Raw genomic sequence first — 21,200 nt, 5'->3', positions numbered from 1 at the left:
CTGGGATCTTTTTTTTGTTGAAAAAAGAAAATCAAACAAAAGTCTCTATTTAATCCTGTTGTCTCTAGAATATGCAACAAAAAGCTAGTTTAAGAAATCCTCCCTAATATCACACTGTATGGAATAAGTAATGTTAAATTGTCTGCAACTGATCACATATCTGATCTTGGTCTTGTACAATGACCTTTATGTGTGTGCGTGTGTGTATATATTAACGTGTGTGAGCTTTTGAAGTTTTACCCTTTGACCTTTCAGTGTCTCTCATGCCCCAGACATCTTCATTCTACCCTTTCATTGAATTTCTCCATTCTCCTCCCCTGCTCCTCATTTTTCTGCCATCACATCATCCATTCATGTTTCCAGGAGGACCGACGTTACATGCAGGTTTGTGGTAGGCTTTTCACAAGGCTGTATTTCGTCCAGTGGAAAGTGACGTTGGCCGTGCTGTGTTTATAGCTTGGGGTGCTTTTTTTCAGAGTGACAGTGATCATATTTACTGGGTATAAAATGCAACGATAATGCAATTTTGTTTACCAGTTCATTTCTGTTTACAATTAAGTTTAATATATTGACTCCCAACATGCCAGTTTCCGCATGCACCTACCATCCGCCCACGTGCATGTGATGGGATCTCTTTTCACTTTCTTTAAATGTGTTACGTCACCTTTCACCCTTACATGTTGCACATTTGTATCCCTTTCAACTGATCCTGGGTCAGTCATTTCAGTGCAATGTAAGTCAAGATGTGCTGAAAGGCTGCAAGTTCTGAATCCTGAGTGTGTTTGTGTGTGAAACCCTTTCTTCAAAATCACTTAATGCTCCACTTATTACTGTTACACTTTGTTTTGAAGTGCATGTGTCACTGCTTTAAGGAAAGCTGATGAATACATGTAATATAGAGTATTCTTGGAAATTATGACAGTTGCTTCCATTCCTTCTGTTCCTGAACAGCATTAAACATTAGTTACATCACCAAATATTACTATATTATTATTATTATTATTATTATAAAGAGATTTTATTTGTTTAAAAATATGCGTTGTTAATTTTCTGTTAGATAATAGTTAACACATCTAGTAGTTTTCACATTGAAAACCATGGAAATTCTACATCTAATGCTTTACTCACATTCATGGAAAATCCCACCCAACTGAGAGAACTGGATCACATGGATTGTACTGCCGAATGTTTATCTATTTTTTGATAATAAGTGCACATTAAAACAAGTGTAACCCCTGTGTCCCAGCACAGGCGACTTACCCTCACGACCCCTCACAAATCCCTCCCTCTGCTTGTGTGTCTCTTCAGTCAGCTCGTTTCTAAAAAGCGAGGTTTCTTCCGGATTCATGGTGGCAGTAAGCAGAGGTATCCATGTGCGATGTGCCTGTGCACACTGGGCACGATCTGTCCTGTCCCGAATGCCTGAAACTCTCTGAGTCTTACTGATCTAGTGCAGCTCTATATATTCAGTAAGTTTGGCACACATAATAATGCCTTCTGTTAATGTGCATTTGTGTGTTTCTTGTTGAGGAACCAAATCTTAAGATCAGCACAGTTCCAAACACAATGGATTCATTTTTGAAGAAAAACCTTTAAAGTGGACAGTTCACCCAAAAATAAAAAAATGTTCACCCTTGTGTTATTCAATGGATTCAATACTTGTACGTATATGACTCCTGTAGAAGACAAAAGAAGATTTTTTTGAGAAATGTCTCGACAAATGGGTGCCAATGGTAGTCGATTTGGTTAACAACATTCTTCCGAATATCTTCTTTTGTGTTCTGTAGAAGATAGAAAGTCATACAGGTTTGAAATAACATAAAGGCGAGTAAATGTTGAAATCATATACATTTTTAAGTGAACTATCCCTTTAAGCTCAATCAAAACAGTTTAAAGTTTCACAATATACCCTTTCATTGGATGAGTTAAATGAACATCAAGTCAACATGTATTGCTATTTGCAGCCCATTTTACTTCCATAATATGATACTAAAGAAACAATGTAAAGCAAAATTGGTATCGCACTGTAGCTTCCATTGGTAGTTTCCAGGGAATGCATGTACTGATACAAATGTATGTCTGTACATCACTTTGGATAATAGGTATTCAGTAATATAATAAATGGAGCTGCTGAAATGACATTGTGAGAAGCACACTGTGAACTCAACATTCCTTTAACAGCTGCACTAGCTCAATAATCTCAGTGATATCTGTCCTGTAATCTGTGAGGCTGATCAGAGAACAGGAGCCCACATACAGTATGAGCTCTGCATGTACGTACAGATCAAAGATAAACCATGCGCTTGGGTCTAACTGAAACCCGAATCGCCTTTCTTCATGGTTTATGCTGATATGCATGTCTGCTGTGATGATCAATCACAGTCTTATGGCATGGTATAGTATTTGAAAAAAGGAATGTCAGTAATTCTCAGCACAGAGCCGCGAGACATTTTCACTGAGCTGTAATTTAGACACAAACATGCATGTTTAGGATGAGATGGATTTAAAAATATTTTTAAAATAATGCGTTTGAAAGCATATAATAGCATGCTGCAGATAGCAGTGTAGATTGAGTTACACAGTTCTGGGGTTTGCCAGAAAGTGTTTTGTGCATGAGATCTATGCACTCACTCCACACGCATGATACACAAATCTTGATGATGAATGTCCAGTATCAACAATTAAATAACAGTTACTGCCATGTCTTATTCTAATTGACTGAAGGTTATCGGAAAGTTCATTAAATAGTTTAGGCTTAAAATATCTACTTTAGCTTGTTTTTTCCTATTTGTTTGTTTGTTTTTTATCATCGGTCATTGCACTGTATTTGCACTTTGCATGATTTCATGGATTCAGAGAGTGGTCTTGCTTTTCTACTGTTTTACCTTTGGCATGCTACAGGTTAATACAACATCACTCCCCTTTCTCAGAAACTACCAGTTCATTCAATTTAAGGAATCTTTACTGTTTAAATATTAATCCAAATGAATGTCTGTACTGAAGTAAAAGGAACAGTTTACCCAACAATGAAAATTCTGTCATCATTTACTCACTCTCGAGTTGTTCTAAACCTGTATGTATACCTGTATGTGCGGATGACCACAGAGAGAGATATTCGGAAGAATGCTTGTAACCAAACAGTTCTTGGCCACCATGGACTACATTGTAGGAAAAATTGCTTTATAAATTTAGTTGTAAATAAATGTAGATATTTTGAAGAATGTACAAAGCAAACCGTTCTGGGGCACTTTGGGCTACCATTGTCATTTTTCCTACTAGTCAGTGGTGGCCAAGAACTGTTTGGTTACAAGCACATCTTTGTGTTCATCAGAACAAATACATTTATACAGATGTAGCGTAAATGATAACAGAATTTTTATTTTTGAGCAAACTGTCCATTTAAGAAGTGACTAAAAGTTCTGTATCTTATTTGAATGGAGGATGTTACTAAAACTTAAACCATTGTGACTGTCTAATGTAGATCTATTTTTTTCTGAAAAGATTTGTTGCGTTTTCAGATAGAGAGATAGATTTTTTGCACCACTGTTATCTTATCTCTTAAACAGCTTAACCCTTTCCTTGTGGTGCTACCACATACTAAACTACCCGTGTGTCGATAGATCAATGTTGTATGTTTTCTGGCCCTTTGTCTGTTAGTCTCTGTCTCACATAAACATAATTTGTTGTTGATCAGCACTTGATAACACGTCCTTGTTTGTCATCAAATCAGATCATTCCTCTATTTCTCTCGCCAGTGGAAAGCTTGGATTCCGTGACCGCATAAGGATGAACAATTCCCGTTCCTCTCAGGCGATCCGCAGCAAGGCTTCTCCTTTACCCCCGGGAAACGTGCGGCATTCACCCAGCACAGAGAACATTCCAGAAGCCACCAGCCCCGGTAAGGTCCAGAAAAGCTGGAGCTTCAACGATCGGACTCGATTCCGTACCTCCCTCCGCCTCAAACCACGACCTGCTGCGGACGGTAGCCATCTCAGTCCAAATGTTTACCCTTATACAGAAACACGTTATGCTTTTCTCATTCTGGTTTGATCTCTCGTAGTAGAGGGAGTTGGAGAGGAGAACACAGAAGACAAATCTTACTGTGATGTTGCCATGGAAGATGTCATACCCGCTGTGAAGACCCTGATTCGAGCCGTTAGGTGAGTCCCAGGGCTTGGAGAACTTCTACAGAGGGAGAATCCTGTAATCTCTAGCTCACTAATGGACATCTACTCTCAGCTAATGTCATCTATGTCATTATGTGAATTGAATGAATGGTCTTTTGCAAAAGGGACCTCGGTATAGAATCTGCTCTGTCAGCCTTGACCTTTTCACAGAGCAATTATATCAGCTGAACGTTATGGAGACAAAGCAGGTTGGACTCATAGAGGGCATGACAACCTTCAGTCGCGGATCCTACTTCTTGCTTAAACAAGCAGAAAGTAATACAACATGTTCCAAAAATATCGTTCAGTTCTTACGGAGATGTCAGAGCCCTGTTTTAAAGTGCAGTATAGCAAGATCTCATGATGTTGAGTACAAGATTAGGAGACTACTCAAAAATTCTTGTCAGTTTTTCTGAATTTACCAAGTAAATGATCATTTTTGTTTCATTCTGTTTACTAGTGATTACTAAATTGCAAATGTAAAATGTTATTTATATTTATTTGCAAAAAAAATGAAACAAGACAAACAGGTCAAAATAATCATTTTTGCAGATCTTGAATACTGCAACAAGAAAAACAAGTTTATATAAACAACACAATACTAATGTTTTTGCATGTATTTTAGGATCAGTTAAAAAATGAATATATGATGGATTTTATCACAAATTGTATGCGTCTTGTCATGCTGTCAGTCTTTCACATTGCTGTTGGATGTTTGTTTTTGTTGAAATTTAACAGACACTCGACTAGAATAAACACAATACATGCAGAAATGCCAAATAAAGGCAGAACTGCAGTGGTCTCTTTACTGTATATTTGCTCTATGCAGATGTTCCTGAAAGCCCATATTTAACCTTGCTAATAAGCATATTCTCTATTTATTATTAACTAAGGACAGGATGAAATGATTTATCTTATGTTCAAGATAAAACGTGTGTACATACGCACTGGTGCATCATTGATGTGGCCAATAAGATTCTGCATTTTACACAAGAGCCGTTCAATAAGATTGATGTTCTTAAAGAACAGGCAAATTTTAGCTTCACCGTGCTGAGGTTGCACTTTGAGGGGAGGCCCACATTTTCTGTTCCACTGATAAAAATGTGTAGTGCATGCTTTTTAGATACGGGACAAAAGATTTAAAAAAACAGATTTCACTTTAATAATACAATTAATAGTTAGACAACAGCAAGTCACATGATATTCTCTTCATTGCTACACACTGTTGGATATAACCATGATATAAAACAAATAGTTGATATTGTAGTTTCTGATTGGATGAGCCACATAACAACCAACAGTAATGACTTACAGTATGTCACACAATATATATTAATAATTAATATTCTGCTTTGTGCTTGGGAAGCCCTGGTAAAACACTGTTGTTCTTTTTGCTTTAAAATTTTTTTTTTTTTTTTTTAAACCAGCTTTTAGGAGAGCAGAACTTGAGCAGGTTTAAAAGCATTTGCCTCGCTTAAAGTTATTCAGTCACTTAGAAGATTCTAAACGGTTTCAACTCTCTAAATATTTGGCATACGTCTGAATGCATTTTCACGTTAAAGTATGAAGCCACGCAAGTTGTTGTAGCTATTCTTAGAGATGGCATCTAAAATGCAGCTGTGGGCGGGGGTATTCTAAGGCTGACCAATATAATGATACACCCATACAGTGTGCTGCCGTCACGAGAGAGCGTCAGCACTTTATAGAAACCCGTAGAGGATAGAAATAAATGGGATTTCTTTCTTCTCTGCCCTCTCTCCTTTCACTTTTTCCTTACACTCTTTTTCATCCACACCTGAGACCCGTTCCGGCAAAATATGCAGCTACCTGCAAAATTGCAAGAAAGAAGAAAATATACAGGCAGCAAAAAGCCCAAACTCTCGAGTCATCAGGAAACTTGTTTGTTCTGTATGGAGAACGTTGACGTGTGCTGTGGACCAGCTGTGGGCTTCTTAGCTCCAGCTGAAATTGCACCATCACCCGGGCTGAGATGTTCGCACACACAAGCTGTTCCTGTAAAACGAAGGGTCTTTAAAAAAATTAAAGAAATAAAGTCCTCAGTATACAATTTACCTGCACATTTTGTTCAAGCTCATTCCCTCCCTGCTGGTTACTAATGAATCCAGGACAATTATGCTGCGTGTTTTTTTTTTTTTTTTTAATTTTTTTTTAGAAAGTATACTTACCATAATTGAGGTTATCTTGGCACAAAATGCCTCTTTACTAAAGACAAGGTACTTTTCACTGATATTCTTTTTTAAGTCACTGTGGTTATACATCAAAGCAAAGTATGCCGTTTTCTGCTGAGCCCGTATTGCCTAATAGTGTCATGTGACAATATTAAGAAGGATTAATGGAAGGTTGGAAAAAGCTAACCTGCCTCTGTCTGGTTGTGACAAACTCTCAAACATCTGGCCGAAGCACTTGAGGTGAAAAATTAAGAACTGTGGTGTGTGACGGTCAAGGGCATCTCTGTCCATGCTTGACAGCACACAGTAATGTATAATAGTTTTTCTGCTGTTCTGCTTATGCTCACAAATGGCCAAAAAGATTAAATAAAGTTTCTGAACAGTTCCCTTAATAGTCAGAATTGATCTTGTTAGTTGCATAATGTGGCTGTCTGGTTTTTTTTTTGTAGAAACCTATTTCTAGATTTTCTCTCTTTCCTCTATATGTCTGGTTTGCTATATGTGGCTAATAACCCAGGTAAGTATTTTTTTGTGATTTACTGTTTTCTACATGAAATAATTTTAAATAATGTAAAGAACATTCTGTGAAAATATGACCCTGTCTTTAATATTGACAATGTGATGCCATGTCAAAGATTGAAATCAACTTCTGGTACTGTTTTGTGCAAAATAATAAAATGTAATGTATTATTATTTAACACAATATATTTTATTATTTTAGTAATTTCAGTGTAATAAATGGGTAAAAATATCCTATCTAATATTTTTATATATAGTCCTATTTATATTTTAACTGAACAGTGATCAGAATATTTTAGCCTTATGCGGTAATGAACATCAATGTGAGAGACTGAGAGAATGCAAAGACCCATGAAAGTTGTGAATAAAATCAGGCGTGTTCCATCATATATTCAGTTTTTAACTGTTCATAAATTAGCCTACATGTAAAAACATTAGTATTTTGTGGTTTAAACATAAATATGAATTGCAGTATTCAAGATCTGCATACGTAGCATCTTTTTCGTTATTCTAACCTGTCTGTCCTGTTTCAATTTTCTACAAATAAATACAATATTTTATTTGGAATTTGGGAGAAATTGTTGTTCACAGAATGAAACAAAAATGATTTTACCTAAACACTTTAAATGGTAAATTCAGAAAAACTGAAAATAATTTTTATATATATTATAGCTTTTCTACATATAGATGTAAAATTGAATGGCGATTTTATCTAAAGAGTGTTGTAATAATCTGAGAATTTTTTTGTCTTATGCAATAATGAACATTACATTGTGAATACTAGGGTCATAACAGAAATGGCACCAAAAGAGACAAAAATAATTAATCTTTTATTTGCAACACCTGGTATTTTTCTTTCTTTTCTATTTTAGGCCTCTGTAAATTTACATAATCATATAAAATATGAGATCCTATTATTCATATTAGTTATTTCAGTAATGAATACTGATGCATATGCTTTCCACTGTGTCCAGAGAGTTTCATCAACACAGTAATTATCAGTTATGGGATGTGTGTGTATTTTCCCTGCAGTGATTGTTTATGAGTCACTTACTGTATATAATTGATAAGGTCTCTCCCTGTAATTAATCTTGTTGCTCTTATTAATCATGCGGTTCATTTCACGCCAGTTTGCTTTTGTTTGCATTATTCCTGTTTTATCATCTGCCTCTGCAGTCTTGCGTGATAGTGTTTCTCATCCTAATGCAGGATTCTCAAATTCCTGGTGGCCAAGCGGAAGTTTAAAGAAACGCTCCGGCCCTATGATGTAAAGGATGTGATCGAGCAGTACTCGGCGGGACACCTCGATATGCTTGGCAGAATCAAAAGTCTGCAGATGAGGTTTGGTCAATCAAAATAAAATCAAAACAAGCATTAAACATCAAAAAATAAATATTTGTAAAAAGCATTTTCTAAATGGTCATGTTGAAAGTATTGACTCTTTGTCTTGGAAGGGTGGATCAGATTGTGGGACGTGGTGCCATTCCAACAGATAAAAAGTCGAGGCCTGAGAAAGGAGAAAAGACTCCTCCTGATCTGGAACAGATGGATGAATTAAGCATGATGGGGCGTGTAGTGAAGGTGGAGAAGCAGGTACGCTTTCAATGCATTGAGAGCTGGGCAATTCCAGGGTTATGCATGTGACAGTTTTAGTCAAAACTTAAAATGTATTTATTACAAATACATTGAGGCATCAGTTTGTGTTTATATTACTAAACCCCTGATTATAGAGTCCAGACAAAAAAAAAATTTTTAAAGAGCGAAAAGTGAATATGTTATGGATAAGGATGCACATTTTTGAGAGACCTCAAACGTTTTAGGATTTCTGTGAATTAAAATGTTCAGAACAGAAGTAACAATACCCAACAAATGAAGAAGAGATACCACTTTATAGACCACAAAATAGTTATTTTATTTTAATTTTCATGTGCCCATTTATGAGGAATATGGTGCGTTATAATTCACTTACCTATAACTATGGAAAACAATGCTTTAAAAACACCCAAAAATGCTTTAAAAACTTAAAAAGAGGCTTCACATGGGTATTTACCATCAAATATAACAGCTTTTCTAGCTCAGTGGTTAGAGCATGGCGCTAGCAACACCAAGGTCATGGGTTCGATCCCAGGGATTGCACATGCTCAAATACTAATGAATAGTATCATGCAATGTAAGTCGCCTTGGATAAAAGCGTCTGCCAAATGCATAAATGCAAATTTAAATGAAAACCTTTAAACCTGATTTTCTCATCTTAAGGTTGACGTTTGCATTGAATTGCCCAGCTTTAAATGTTTGTTTTTATTAGTACATGTGGTTTGTGTTTTTTTAACGCATCTAATCAAATCTCGCTAGTTTCTGTTTGAGACTTTATTTTACAAAATGAAGTTATATGGCATCTAATGTGTTCTTGTCTGGAGTACATTGCCGTTCACATAATGTTGTAGTGGTTTTCAAAACTGCCGAGATTCAATAACATTCCACCCTCATTTCCCGGACATTACCGGATTGTTGAAGAAATACCAATTGGCGCTCAGTATCTTCAGTCCCGAATCAAACTCACACAATCTTTTTCACTTTTCAGGTGCAGTCTATTGAAAACAAGCTGGACCTCCTACTTAACTTCTATTCCCAGTGCCTGAAAAAGGGCTCGTCCCACTTCACGCTCTCGTCCCTGCTGGAACCAGACCTGACCTCTGACTACCACAGCCCTACTGATCAACATGACCTCTTCCCTTCTGCCAACACCCTTAATATCTCCCACTCAGACAGCGGCAACATAGAATGACCCGCAGGGAAACTGTGGGAAGAACTGAGATCAGCCCGCAGCCACACGCTGACTGTAGCATCAGGGCACTCATCCAAAGGCTAAATACCTCCCTACATTAACCAACTGCAACACGAGTCATATCACACGCTCTCTCAAAAACAAATCAAAAAACAACCGTGGCATCCTTGCATGGGTTCGTCCTTTGCACAGCTGGATAGTGACCTCTTACCCTGTTTTTCTAGAGTATGCCTTGCGAACACTCTTGCATTTCATCATTTTTTGTTCATCCTTAAACATGCACACAGTAGTGGTAAGAAAAGTCCTCACTTGTGCCTGTTGCTTTCTTTTCATTGATTCAAGACTATTTTGTCAGAGAAATAATCTCGCTGGATGATGCCATTGAGGTTTACTCTGCATTCTGTGAACATTCACAGCGGACTCCTTTTTAGCAACGACAAACTTTTCATTCAGTCTTCCGAAATATATGTTGAAAAATCACTGCTATAAAACGTTCTCCTCTCAAGTTTCTTTTAAACAACAAACGTTGTTATTATGTCATGTATGGTGTTCCTCTCTGGAACTCTTAGTGCCAATATTGTTTCTTGGTTTTGGTTTTTGATAATCATTAGGCCCACAGAGCAATTCTATTTTTCTGTCTTTTTTTGTAAAAAAAAAAAACAGGGCGTTGTGAATCTAAACTGAATTTGATTTCGGACACTTGGCCATGGCCTTACACTTTGACCTGATGCAACAGACCCCTTGTGCCACGAGAAGACACCGAGCTTCTAATGAATGTACGGCATACAGTACACTTTCTTCGTCTATGCGTCATGAATCATGTCCTTCAAGAGAATGACCTCACAGAATGAAGTATACGCATGATGGACTCTGTGACCAAGGGGCATTGGACAGCATTCTCACCAAAGCATCGTCTCCTGTCATCTTGCATGGTCCCCCTGGCATTTCAGGAAGGAAGGAACTTCAAAAAAATGAGTCTATGTGATGAAGCCCTCAGGTTTCCTTCCTGCATCTCTGTAGCTTGTTGGGTCACTCTTTGCCACTGCATCATAGTTAAAAAAGCCCACAGTGCAAAAAATCAAATAAACAAACAAAAATATTCAAATAGCCAGCATTAAAGTGCATGTTAGAGGCGCGGTGCCTTGGATAGTTTGTTTTAATTTAGTGGAATTAGTTATAATAGAGGCAATTCATATGCCCTTCTCTCCTCTATGCCTTGAAGCCCATTTCCTCATTCTGCATGATCCAACTGAGATCAAGTCCGAGGGTCACTGCTTCTCTTCTGAAGTCTATATTTCTCCCTAAATGTGACTCTTGATTAGTTGAGATTAGATTGGGATTTAGGACTAAGGTCTTTCGCTGGAGTGTTAACTTTGGACCTCACGATGACCTTGTTTTTGCTTCTTTTATCATCCCTGTGAGATCAGTAGGTCAGGGGTTATTTTTTAGCTTGAGGATTAAATTGATCCGTCTGGCATGGTGTAATGCTTATCATACATCCATTATCTCTTTCACGAAAATAATTCTTACGTTCTCTCAAACGTGCCCTTAACCTCAGCCATGTACAGACAAAGCATTTTCAGGACTGAGAAGATTAAGAGTCGTTCAGAAAGGCATTAGTCTGAGTGCATGAACTTTAGTATCTATGCATGCAGTTTTGGGAAAGGTTCCAGCTTCATATGAGAGATGCTGCAGACAGCATGGAGGTGATTGTATGGAATACAGCACTCCTCTGCCTTACTGACACAACTAGAGCACACTGACCATGTGTTTACGGTACAACGGTGGACCTAAGAGATTTTTTAGGCCACTGCTCATGGCATTATTTCAGCATTCTAATGGGCAGAACTGGAGTTCAGAATTCAAACGTATCATTTTCTACATTCACTTTTTCTTTGCACATTTACAGACTGTATTTTTGGAAAGTAAAATTTTCCTTTTGCAGTTTTGTATTTGATTCTACTATAACAATCTGTTTCAATTGCTTTGGTTTACTCTGGTATTGCTATGTTGCTTTTAAATCTGTATTTCTTGTTTTCATCTGCACATGCTCTAACTTCTGTGTCCCTTTAAGCAGAACACTGAACCTTTCAGCCATTAAGTCATTATGATATTTTTGTCCTTATGACATGATTAGTAACTGCTAATGTGCGAGATAACTTGATCTATAATGTGTATGTTTAACTGACATGATTGTAAAAATTAATAAATCCAGATTTTGTTTATGAAAAAAAAGAAGTAATAAATCAATCCTGCGTATATGTATACACAAACACCAAGATAAAAAAATACTAATACAACACATTTACAGCAATAATAAATGGTAAATTAAGGAAAGAAGTCATGTTTATTCATAAACACACTGACTAAGGTTCAGACATGTTAGTCAAAATAAAATGTGTTATAAAATTATTTATTATACATTCGTTCTGAAAAACTTTATTTTGGTCAATTACAGCAGTCGAGGGCAAAACTAAACATTCATTATGGAACCATAAGTTAATAATTAATTATCAAAACATTTTATAGGAAAAAATTCAAGTGAAACAAGCCCTAAAACATTTTGTTGTTGCTCAAATCTCAATAAGCTCTTTTACTGTATTTGCGCATGACAACAGGGATCCGCTCCACAAGGGGGCGATACACTCTCATCTGATACAGTCAAAATCCTCATTCCGGCGTGACGTCGTCCTCCGTGTTTTAGTATGGCTGGTAGGCCCGTGTTGAAAGGTCTCTCTAAATAAGGGTATTTTTTATTTTACAAACTGTGTATTTAGAACTAACGTTCTTATGTGTAGTGATTGATCATCACTTTTGTTGTCAAATGTCTCAGAAGTCCTGTCATGGGATTGTACTGTGACACAGACTGTCGGACAATGTGATGTTGAGTGAGTATTGCGTGTTTTCTGGTGATGTGTAACTTACTGTGTTTGGATGGAGCTTCAAGGTGTCTTATTGAACTGTAGCTCAAGCGTTATCTTACTTCTGTCTATTATGTTATTAGTCATTGAGGGAGATAGCTAAGCGAAATCAAATTATTTGAAGATTTGTTGTTTCTTGGTTTATTTCTAACGTTAGCACTTACACGTAGGTTTAGTTGTTTTCAAGTGCTAAAACTAACGCTGTGGCTCAACCCCAGTAAGATGCAGTTAATACTGATATAAAATCATATTAATTTACATATTTATAGTAAAGGTAACTTATGTAAGTGTCTTATAGCTGGCAAAGTGTAGTTTAAAAAGAACACCCAACAACACTCGTTAGGTTAATCTTTCATTAAACGGCTCTGATCGATTACGTAAATAGCGCAGGTAATGAGATTAGCTTTGTTTAGATTCAGAAAACGTACAAACGTGTTACCTGTCTCTAAATATCTTATTTAAAATCTTGATATGTATAGTCTCCTGTTTTGTACAAAATATGTCGTTTGTTGCTCTAACGAGAAAAAAAACCATATGTACAGAGCAATGACGCGCCAGTAAACTGCAGTTGTTACCTGTGCTACACGTGCATCGGCGCAATGGAAAGTGACTGTAGGATTCCGATGTCGTGTCTGAGACCCCGAATCCTGGCCCTGCACGCCTTATTCTGGGGTTTAGTTTCACTTAGGTGAGAAATTACAAATGGTTCACAACATGTGAATCTTTCTTTTGCATTGTTCTGCACCAGAAAAGAAGCTTTGAATATGGATTTATTCATTATTTGTTTACAACTTTTTTTCTAGAGTGTTTGGAGCAGCTCTTCTTGGTGATGAGAAGGCCACAGGTATATCGAAATTAATTTTGTATTCAAAATGGTTTTATGCTTTGGGGATTTTTACGAGAGCTTCTTGCCATTTCAAAAACAACAAATCACTTTAAAGGACATTTCAATACAATACATTTACAATACGCGAAACGTAACAGAAAAGCAAACAACTTTGTGAGGCATTAAAACGTGTACAATACAGCTGTGAAGCGTCACTTTACTCATGATTCGATGCATCTTGTCCTCTGGTTCTACTGTTAATTGAAACTCTTTGTCTTTCTGCCTTTTTATTAGTCTGTTTTTACAGGTTGTTGGAGCATTTTAAAAAGGACCTGAAATTGGGGGGTTCTCTGTAGATGACTCCTGTGAACAGGATTTACTCATTTTGTAGGGAGCTTGTAGAAAGACTACAAGTATTTAAAATAAAAGCAATAACTATTGCATATATATTGTATTGAATAGTTATTGTTATGCAACAATGCAGAGTCTCTCACGTCAGCTTCACATTGAAAAAAATATTTTTTACAGCTCAAGTGCACAATGAATTTGGACCACAAATAATTGGTATAGCATAGTGTTACAGTACAAATGTCAAGGTCATGGGTTTGATTCCCAGTGAGTGCACATACTAGTGGGGAAAACTGAAAATATAAAGAATCATTTTCTGTTTTTTACAGTTGCGGTAACAAAGGCTGCGGCAGCTCCATGTTGGCAGGTGGAAGAGTTTTTAGTGGCTAAAGAGTGCAGTGCATGTGACGGCTTGCAATGGGTGAGATTCTGGGTGGATCACCACCAAGTAATGTTTTAACAGGAATAAATAGGGTCATGATGTTGAGGGGTTGAAGTAAAACCAAAAGCTGAATTGTAAATATAAATAATGATATATATATTAGAGCAGATAATATATTAAATTTAATTGATACAAGATAGCATTGATTTAGTGTAGATTAATGCATTATAAACTGAATGTGGTTATTCTAGAACACTACTTTATTTTCAGTGTATTGTGAATAAACGTAAAGCAATTGTTTCTTTTGCATGTCGTAAAACTATCTGTAATCTTCATAGAAAACTGTACCAGCTTGCGTCCAAACTGGATATGTAGAAATGATCAACTGCACTAAGTCTAACAAAGATACGTTCAAAAGGTAAGCTGATGATCCAGAATCTGTTTACTCTTTCAGTGTTTCAGGCTTTCTATTTAGAAATTTGAGTCATAAATCACACTTGTATAACACACTCTCTTTGTGTTTTCTGTTCAGCTGTCGGTCCACAAAAATGGAGGAGCACCTCTTCTGGAAGTTTGAAGGTACCATGCTAGCTCTGACTGTCGTCTTTGCAATAGTGGTGGTCGCTAGGCAAAGGTCACTTGACCGTCAAGCCTCAGACAAGGTTCGCAGACAAATTGAATCTATATAGTAGACTGAACTATACTAAAAAACTAAAGGACAAATGCCGGACAGGGGCCTGGTGTTAGAGACTCCTGGACAGGCTTCCAGATTTGAACCACTGGTTTTTCTTCCTGGACACACAAAGGCAAAACTCTGAATGAGTACACCCAGATGTTGTTTCCCTGATGCAGGATTGAACTTTTTCTGAAAGCTTGTCAAGTGGGTTCATTTAGACGTAAACATTGTGAATTCTTATAGTGGAATACACATGACATCTGCAAACATTATGCAAGAGTGGAAGTTCAATCCCAGTTTTGTAAAAGATTTATGTTAAGCTCTGCATACACCTGTTCTGTCAAACGCTGTGAAGGTGATGTGCATATAGAGGCAAAATGGGTGTGTGTTGCATGTTTTGAAAACCTAAAGCACATCAAGTATTTTGTGAAAATAATAATTCATATGAGCCCTAAAGCAATTTTCTTTCACTAAAAGTTTGCTTCATTAAAAAAGGTAAGTTCCAGTAAATATGAAAACCATGTGATACCATTCACAGACGTCTGACATACTCGTCCATCTGTTGACATTGGGAACCTTCAAGGAACCTTATGATAATTGAATCCTAAACATGCATTTGTTGTCTGTAAAATCCTTTTTTCAGTGTTTTGATGCTTTCTAAAAAGGTTTCAGGTTCCTGTTATTAAAACATTTAAATTTTTCCTCAGTGGTGGTATTTTACTTTGTTTTTGCTTTCTTGATTTAAGTTGTTTTTTTGTAGACAATTGTGTGGCCAGTGTCTGTTTATAAAGCTCATGTGAAAAATACCAGCTCTGTTCCCGCATCTGACCAACATGTGCAAGACTGCATTATAGTGTACTTGAGAAGCTGCTTGACTTGTTTGAGTGAAAAGATGTATTAAAATCAACCCAAATTAACTTTTTTGATCTTTTCCTGTATTTTTTTTTTTACAGTTAAGTGTTGATGTTGCATGTGCTTAAAATGAATCTTAGTTCCTTGAGGATGTTATACACAGATTTTTGTCATTATCGTTGCTTTTGGGTGAAGAACCAAGTTTCTAACTTTCATGTATACGGTTATTTACATTGAGTTGTTGAGCTTTTTTTTTTTTTTATTCCCCCTTAGAAAGAAACAATGTGAATTCAGTAAGACCTTGTCTCATAGTTTGTTTTATTGATCTAAATTGTAAAAAGTGTATTTTTATAAAAGCTGTGTGACTCCCTTTCCTCTGTTAAACATGAGGAGCAGGAATAAATTGCCGGAAAATGACTTCTTTCTTTATTCATCCACTTGGTACAAAAGATAATTCAAAAGTCATATTAAGTCCTTCATAATATAAACGCATTTTGCAGTGCAATGTCACAAACTCCATAAAAAGAAATATTTGCACTTTGAGCGTTTTGGACAGGAGCACATGTGGCCATGTAGGGAGTGCCTTCTGGCAGAACAGAACTTTGCTGTGTTACACTGTGGGAAGAAATGAACGAGAAAATAAGATATGTTTTCTTTTTAAAAAATCCTAAACACAACGTATTTGAATTGTTTTTTTTCTTAAGGGTTATGTGAACCCCAGTGTATTTTGAATGAACTGCAGGTTGAAGTTGAATCCGTCCACTTAAATTAATATTTATCATTCGTTCAAGATGTAATGAAGATATTATAATAATAAATTAACTATGCAAAAATGATTGAGAATAGTAGGTTAACCAAAACCATAACTTAGCCTAGTATTCAAATGAGTTACAATGGGAATTTCCATGGGTAAAATGACTTCGTGTTGCCACAATATGATTTACAATGCGCTTTAAATGCACGTACCAGAATAGTTATCCTTCTTCTCCTCAGACGTCTACATACACCCGGAAGACGGTTGAACTTTCTCCTCAACATGGGCACGATCTGTTTATGTTTCTGATGTCTTGTCTGTAATGAAGATCAATATTTATAAAGATTCAGCCATTTAACCTTTTTACTCACGTGCACTTGCGCGTTATTTCCACTCACCTCGTCAGTCACGTCGTCATTGTGCGCTGCTATTGGTAAATTATCCGGTGGTCTCGAATCCACGCCGCTGATATTAGAATTTATGTATAAAACACAGAGAAGCGCAATGAAAAGTACAGGTAAACTGGTCATGACGGGTGTTCTGTTAAAGTACGGATGAAAACGCGTAAGTGCTTCGTCTGAGCTGTTTGTGGAAATGACGCTGATCGCCCCTGATGATCGACTGATATCTAAGCTAACCGAGAGGGTTGAAGAGATTTCCGAGAAGCTTCTGAGTATACTTGTATGTAAATTTTAATGTATGCCAGTCTATTGCCACTGTTATTTAAATTGCTAAATTGACCACGTTATAACCTGTTGATGAATCTCACAGTTGCCTAATCCTATTTGTTGAAAAGAGGATTGGATAGAAGACTTCAAGTCTTTCACCGTTGGTTTTAACCGGTGTAACTCCGAAGAAGTGCGACACATTTTTTTTATTCGATCCATAAACTACATTTATTTAAACTAAGTCCTCTGCTTGCCTGCTATATCGTATTAGCCTACAAAACCATGTGACATTTAAATATGTTTAGTGTTTCACAAATATTTTCAACAACAACAAAAATATTTCGAAAAACTTGGACTTTCGGCTGTAAAACTCACTTGTTGATCATGGCAATGGTTATAATAAACTTCCATTCAGACCTGTTGTAATCTGTATTTTACAGTTTTATTTAAATGACGTACATATTATTAAATGTAAACAAGAATGTAGACATATATTTTAAACAATATTTGGACTGTAGCCTATTCAAAATCAATTAACCTTAAAAACATTTTACTAACTAAAAAATTATTTTAACAACACATGTTGTTTATAGATTACGAGCAATACATTACAGTATAGAATGCACCTGTTAAATAAATCAGTTGTCGCAAGCTTTGCTTTCATGTGCACAGTGCCTGAGGTGATAGAGAGTCAGTCAGTAGCAGCGCAAGAAGAAAGTGTTGCAGGCTGTTCCTCGCATACAATCACACAGCCGCCCGATGCGTGGTCCATGCTTCATGGCGCAGCGTTCTCCCACGTCGCACTAAAAAAACATCACATTTTTGATAATCACAAAGGTGTTATTGAAATTTTCACGAAAACTTGGGGAAAAAAGAGTAGTATGTATACCCTTGGTATGACGCTAGCCTTTTTCTCCACGGATAACCGGCTGTCTTGTTCTCCATCCAAAAGTTCTTCGAGAGCCTCAACCTGTGTATAAACAGAGCGTCAGTTTAATTGTGAAAAAAATAACTTCTATATCTTTTTTAAAAAAAAATAAAGAGTGTTTTTTACATAAGCCTTACTTTATGGAGTTACAATTGTAGTCAAATATACTATTATCAATGTCTTCTGTATGTGAAGTTCACTACAAAATTCAGCGGCTTTCAAATATCAGCGACTCTTACCAGATCTCTTTTGATGAATTGTTCCTCTTGCGAAGAAAGCGTGTTGTCCGTTGACATCTGACCTCGACAGACGCACAGTAACGAGAGGCAAATGCTCAGGTATACCGCTGCTCTGATGCTGTCCATGGTGCTGAACGCTTTGGCGTGAATAAGTTCAATTTGGAAATGCAAGTCTTCTTTATTTCTATCTGTTTCAGCAATCCCAGCGTTTAATGTCGTTTTACTCGCTTTTGTGTTCTTGCCTTCTGCTGTTGCTTCGCTGGGCATCTGAGCACCTTTCTCTATTTATGCGATGTGAGTAGGCTACCTGATGTATCCGTGTAACGTCATCACATCCGTAATAAGTCTTTTTTTTAAGAAACTGTAGGCTGTCATTTCCGGATCAAAGACGAGATAGCATCCTCTTACAGCATGGAATATGGAAAAACATCAGCAAATTATAACAACGATTTTTATAAGAGTTCAAATCTTTTAAGAATTAAGACTTTATTTACAACGATGGACAAAACGTTTAGAACAATATAAAAAGTAAGAAAGACGAATTAGACAATATTGTTAACATTATTAATTGAAATATTTGATGATTAATTTAGTCATCTTAATAAATACTCGGTTTTCTATTCTGTTTACTATTTATCAACTCTAGCAAAATATAGACAACAGAAAATGTTTAGACATCATGTAGCCTAGGCTGAAACATGCCACAATTTATTTACACTTGACTTAAGTAAAACAAAGTTAGTTTATAATTTACATTGTGTGACATTCTTATATGTACAAAGACACTTTTCAACTCTTAAAAATAGGTTTTGTCTGGTTATGTCTGGTTGAAGATTACCAAGCCTTGTAAAACTATCACTGCTGTACTTCTGAAACCGCATATTTCCATATTTTGTGGTTTATTTTTTGCCTTAAATCATTATAAGTCATCCTTTATGTTTGTCACTGGGTTTTGCAATCATCTAACCAATACAAAAATGCTTGTGCAGTGTTTTTACATTTACTGGAAAGCAGTGAATTTGGACATCCGACGTTTCGGAGGGACAGCGACGATGTGTAAAAATATGATTAATTACAGCCAATAATACATACATGTAAAACAGTTCAAAGTACATTTGTCAATTAGTGTTATAAGGAATGAGAAATGTGAGTGGATGGTCACAATGTCACTGATGTGTGGGAGGTTACACCTCTAACCTGTTGATTTTACATTGATGTATATTCCCACGTGGAATGTTAACTGGATCTGGGTGTCAATTTCCATCATACTCTGATATGATGACCTTTGCGCTGAAGGTTTCCCTGAAACATATGCAACATTACATGTTCTGAGAAAGTTGTGTTTTTGAGGCTGCGTCCTAAATGTTAAAGCTAGGAACAAATGTCAATGTTATGAGACAAGAAACAATGTAATATGTCTTATATTTCTTAGATCTGTCATATTTGGCTTTTTGTCAATTCATTATTTACAATCTATTTCTCAATAATACTGTGCTCATTGTAGCTTTATGTGACTTACATTGGGAACTAAATAATTCATAGCTATAATAATTTCACTGAAACTAAATGGTGCGAAATCACATAGCACAGGTCCTTTTTAGTACTATAAATTCCTATTCATGTCTTTTTGGAAACTTGAGCAGATTATGTAAAGATGAGGATGAAGATGTTCTTCACAATGTCTTGCATTCTGATGAGGTGCGGTCAGATGTCTGACATTTTCACCACCTCACCTGTCTCACTCCTTTCCTCTGGGGAAGACACTCATCTTCAACTCGTAATTAAAGCTCTGTTCTTTCCATGGCAAGGCTCACATACGTGTGAAGGTGAAAGAATGAATGAATGAGTGGAAGTGACTCATTTCATCTTGGACATCTATACCACTTTTTGGAGAGTTAAATCCATAGAAAAGTCCCCTTTACTTATTCGTACAGATGTAATAACGTAAAACGTTAACAGGGATATAGTACTATAGTATAGTATATAACTTAGGGCTCTATGTGACAATTGGCATAGCCGCGGGAAGGGGGATGCAGCACCCCCTGGCATCGAGCGAAAGAACTTAAACAGTGTCAAAAATAAATAAATAAAAATGTTTTATCAAAAAAGAAATAAAATACATTTTATTAATTTGTCCATTCACTAATATTCATTAAAAACATGAATGACTTCACTGTAAAAGGTAAGCCACACGACGTCATAGCATTCATGAAAATGAATGTCACGTGAAAAAGTGAAAGTCGAGTGTCACGAGCGGTCTTGTTGTCCAAATGGCGCAAAAACGAATTTCAGACTTATTATACATGGACAACTTGGACATTAATGACCTCATGCGGTACTTCATCAGCGTCAACCCTGAAAGAGAAAGGCCACGTTTGGAGTTTTGCATGCAGGCCAGCAGTAAGACAATTAGGCTATGAAGAGTTTGGTTCCAAAATGAGATAACTCTCATAAACCTGTTTTTTAATTGTGCAGTCCAATTCATATTAATCAAACTGCAGTTGGTTTGTTTTGATTTAAGCCACAATTACGGAACTTAATTACTGAATTAAGTTCAGACTTCTGATGCAGGATGGGCCATTTTTAACTATTTTTATTCTGTATTGATTGAAAAACAGGTGGCCTTTGAATGTTAATCAGTGAATAAGCTCTTTTGCTCACTTCGGTAAATTCCGGTGTGTGACGAGAACAGCGTGAGTGCACAGCGCGGCGGGACAGACCACACTGACCGTGAGAAACAAGGAGATGTTCAACAGAGCTCATCGAAAGATTCACATGAAAACGTATTTTGTAGACATGGTCATATAGGGGGCCGGTGCAGCACTGACTGTGGAATTCAAATATAGAATAAAAACAGACTGTTTCGCATTTTGATTTTGTTGGCGTCAGTGGGTTTATTTCATTATTTGATCAGAGATAATGCAAATACTGTACAAACGATGCAGAA

General features: G+C 36.5%; 4 protein-coding genes across 10 annotated transcripts in view; 2 read left to right on the top strand and 2 right to left on the bottom strand.

Annotated features, from left to right (window-relative positions):
- Positions 1-11,973, top strand: part of LOC130567378 (potassium voltage-gated channel subfamily KQT member 4) — a 43,280-nt gene extending 31,307 nt beyond the window's left edge. For 3 of the 7 annotated variants that reach the window (XM_057355416.1, XM_057355419.1, XM_057355415.1), the window contains 7 exons: positions 364-384; positions 1,309-1,365; positions 3,756-3,982; positions 4,061-4,160; positions 8,084-8,215; positions 8,329-8,467; positions 9,456-11,973. In XM_057355416.1, the coding sequence (XP_057211399.1) occupies positions 364-384; positions 1,309-1,365; positions 3,756-3,982; positions 4,061-4,160; positions 8,084-8,215; positions 8,329-8,467; positions 9,456-9,659 (880 nt within the window). In that variant the 3' untranslated portion in view covers positions 9,660-11,973. The remainder of the gene's footprint in view (positions 1-363; positions 385-1,308; positions 1,366-3,755; positions 3,983-4,060; positions 4,161-8,083; positions 8,216-8,328; positions 8,468-9,455) is intronic. The other 4 variants (XM_057355421.1, XM_057355418.1, XM_057355420.1 and 1 more) reach the window with 3 other exon arrangements.
- Positions 11,974-12,345: 372 nt separating this feature from the next.
- jtb (jumping translocation breakpoint) lies at positions 12,346-16,081 on the top strand. The gene is made up of 7 exons (XM_057354704.1): positions 12,346-12,405; positions 12,493-12,547; positions 13,123-13,268; positions 13,384-13,424; positions 14,084-14,175; positions 14,475-14,554; positions 14,669-16,081. The coding sequence occupies exons 3-7, from the start codon at positions 13,180-13,182 to the stop codon at positions 14,823-14,825; spliced, it is 459 nt and encodes a 152-aa protein (XP_057210687.1). The 5' UTR covers positions 12,346-12,405; positions 12,493-12,547; positions 13,123-13,179; the 3' UTR covers positions 14,826-16,081.
- On the bottom strand, positions 16,079-16,970 carry si:ch211-191i18.4 (uncharacterized protein LOC799350 homolog). The gene is made up of 3 exons (XM_057354706.1): positions 16,817-16,970; positions 16,631-16,735; positions 16,079-16,279 (listed from the first exon to the last, which is right to left on the bottom strand). Exons 1-3 carry the CDS (start codon positions 16,946-16,948, stop codon positions 16,172-16,174), a joined length of 345 nt encoding a protein of 114 aa, XP_057210689.1. The 5' UTR covers positions 16,949-16,970; the 3' UTR covers positions 16,079-16,171.
- A 551-nt stretch (positions 16,971-17,521) lies between these two features.
- On the bottom strand, positions 17,522-18,592 carry cart4 (cocaine- and amphetamine-regulated transcript 4). Its single transcript, XM_057355326.1, has 3 exons — positions 18,254-18,592; positions 17,976-18,056; positions 17,522-17,889 (listed from the first exon to the last, which is right to left on the bottom strand). The coding sequence occupies exons 1-3, from the start codon at positions 18,518-18,520 to the stop codon at positions 17,782-17,784; spliced, it is 456 nt and encodes a 151-aa protein (XP_057211309.1). The 5' UTR covers positions 18,521-18,592; the 3' UTR covers positions 17,522-17,781.
- Positions 18,593-21,200: the final 2,608 nt, after the last annotated feature.

This window comes from Triplophysa rosa, linkage group LG16 (assembly GCF_024868665.1).
Source record: "Triplophysa rosa linkage group LG16, Trosa_1v2, whole genome shotgun sequence".
NCBI lineage: Eukaryota > Metazoa > Chordata > Actinopteri > Cypriniformes > Nemacheilidae > Triplophysa > Triplophysa rosa.
This window is presented reverse-complemented; position numbering and strand designations above follow the sequence as displayed.

Excerpts from the sequence above, each read along its gene's own strand:
- jtb (XM_057354704.1), top strand. The coding sequence starts at position 13,180 with ATGGAAAGTGACTGTAGGATTCCGATGTCGTGTCTGAGACCCCGAATC. Across the intron at positions 13,269-13,383 it reads TGGGGTTTAGTTTCACTTAG|AGTGTTTGGAGCAGCTCTTC; the intron begins GTGAGAAATTAC and ends CTTTTTTTCTAG. Across the intron at positions 13,425-14,083 it reads TGGTGATGAGAAGGCCACAG|TTGCGGTAACAAAGGCTGCG; the intron begins GTATATCGAAAT and ends TGTTTTTTACAG.
- si:ch211-191i18.4 (XM_057354706.1), bottom strand. The coding sequence starts at position 16,948 with ATGACCAGTTTACCTGTACTTTTCATTGCGCTTCTCTGTGTTTTATAC. Across the intron at positions 16,736-16,816 it reads ATGACGACGTGACTGACGAG|ACAAGACATCAGAAACATAA; the intron begins GTGAGTGGAAAT and ends TCTTCATTACAG. Across the intron at positions 16,280-16,630 it reads GAAGAAGGATAACTATTCTG|TGTAACACAGCAAAGTTCTG; the intron begins GTACGTGCATTT and ends TTCTTCCCACAG.
- cart4 (XM_057355326.1), bottom strand. The coding sequence starts at position 18,520 with ATGCCCAGCGAAGCAACAGCAGAAGGCAAGAACACAAAAGCGAGTAAA. Across the intron at positions 18,057-18,253 it reads AATTCATCAAAAGAGATCTG|GTTGAGGCTCTCGAAGAACT; the intron begins GTAAGAGTCGCT and ends GTTTATACACAG. Across the intron at positions 17,890-17,975 it reads AGGCTAGCGTCATACCAAGG|TGCGACGTGGGAGAACGCTG; the intron begins GTATACATACTA and ends ATGTTTTTTTAG.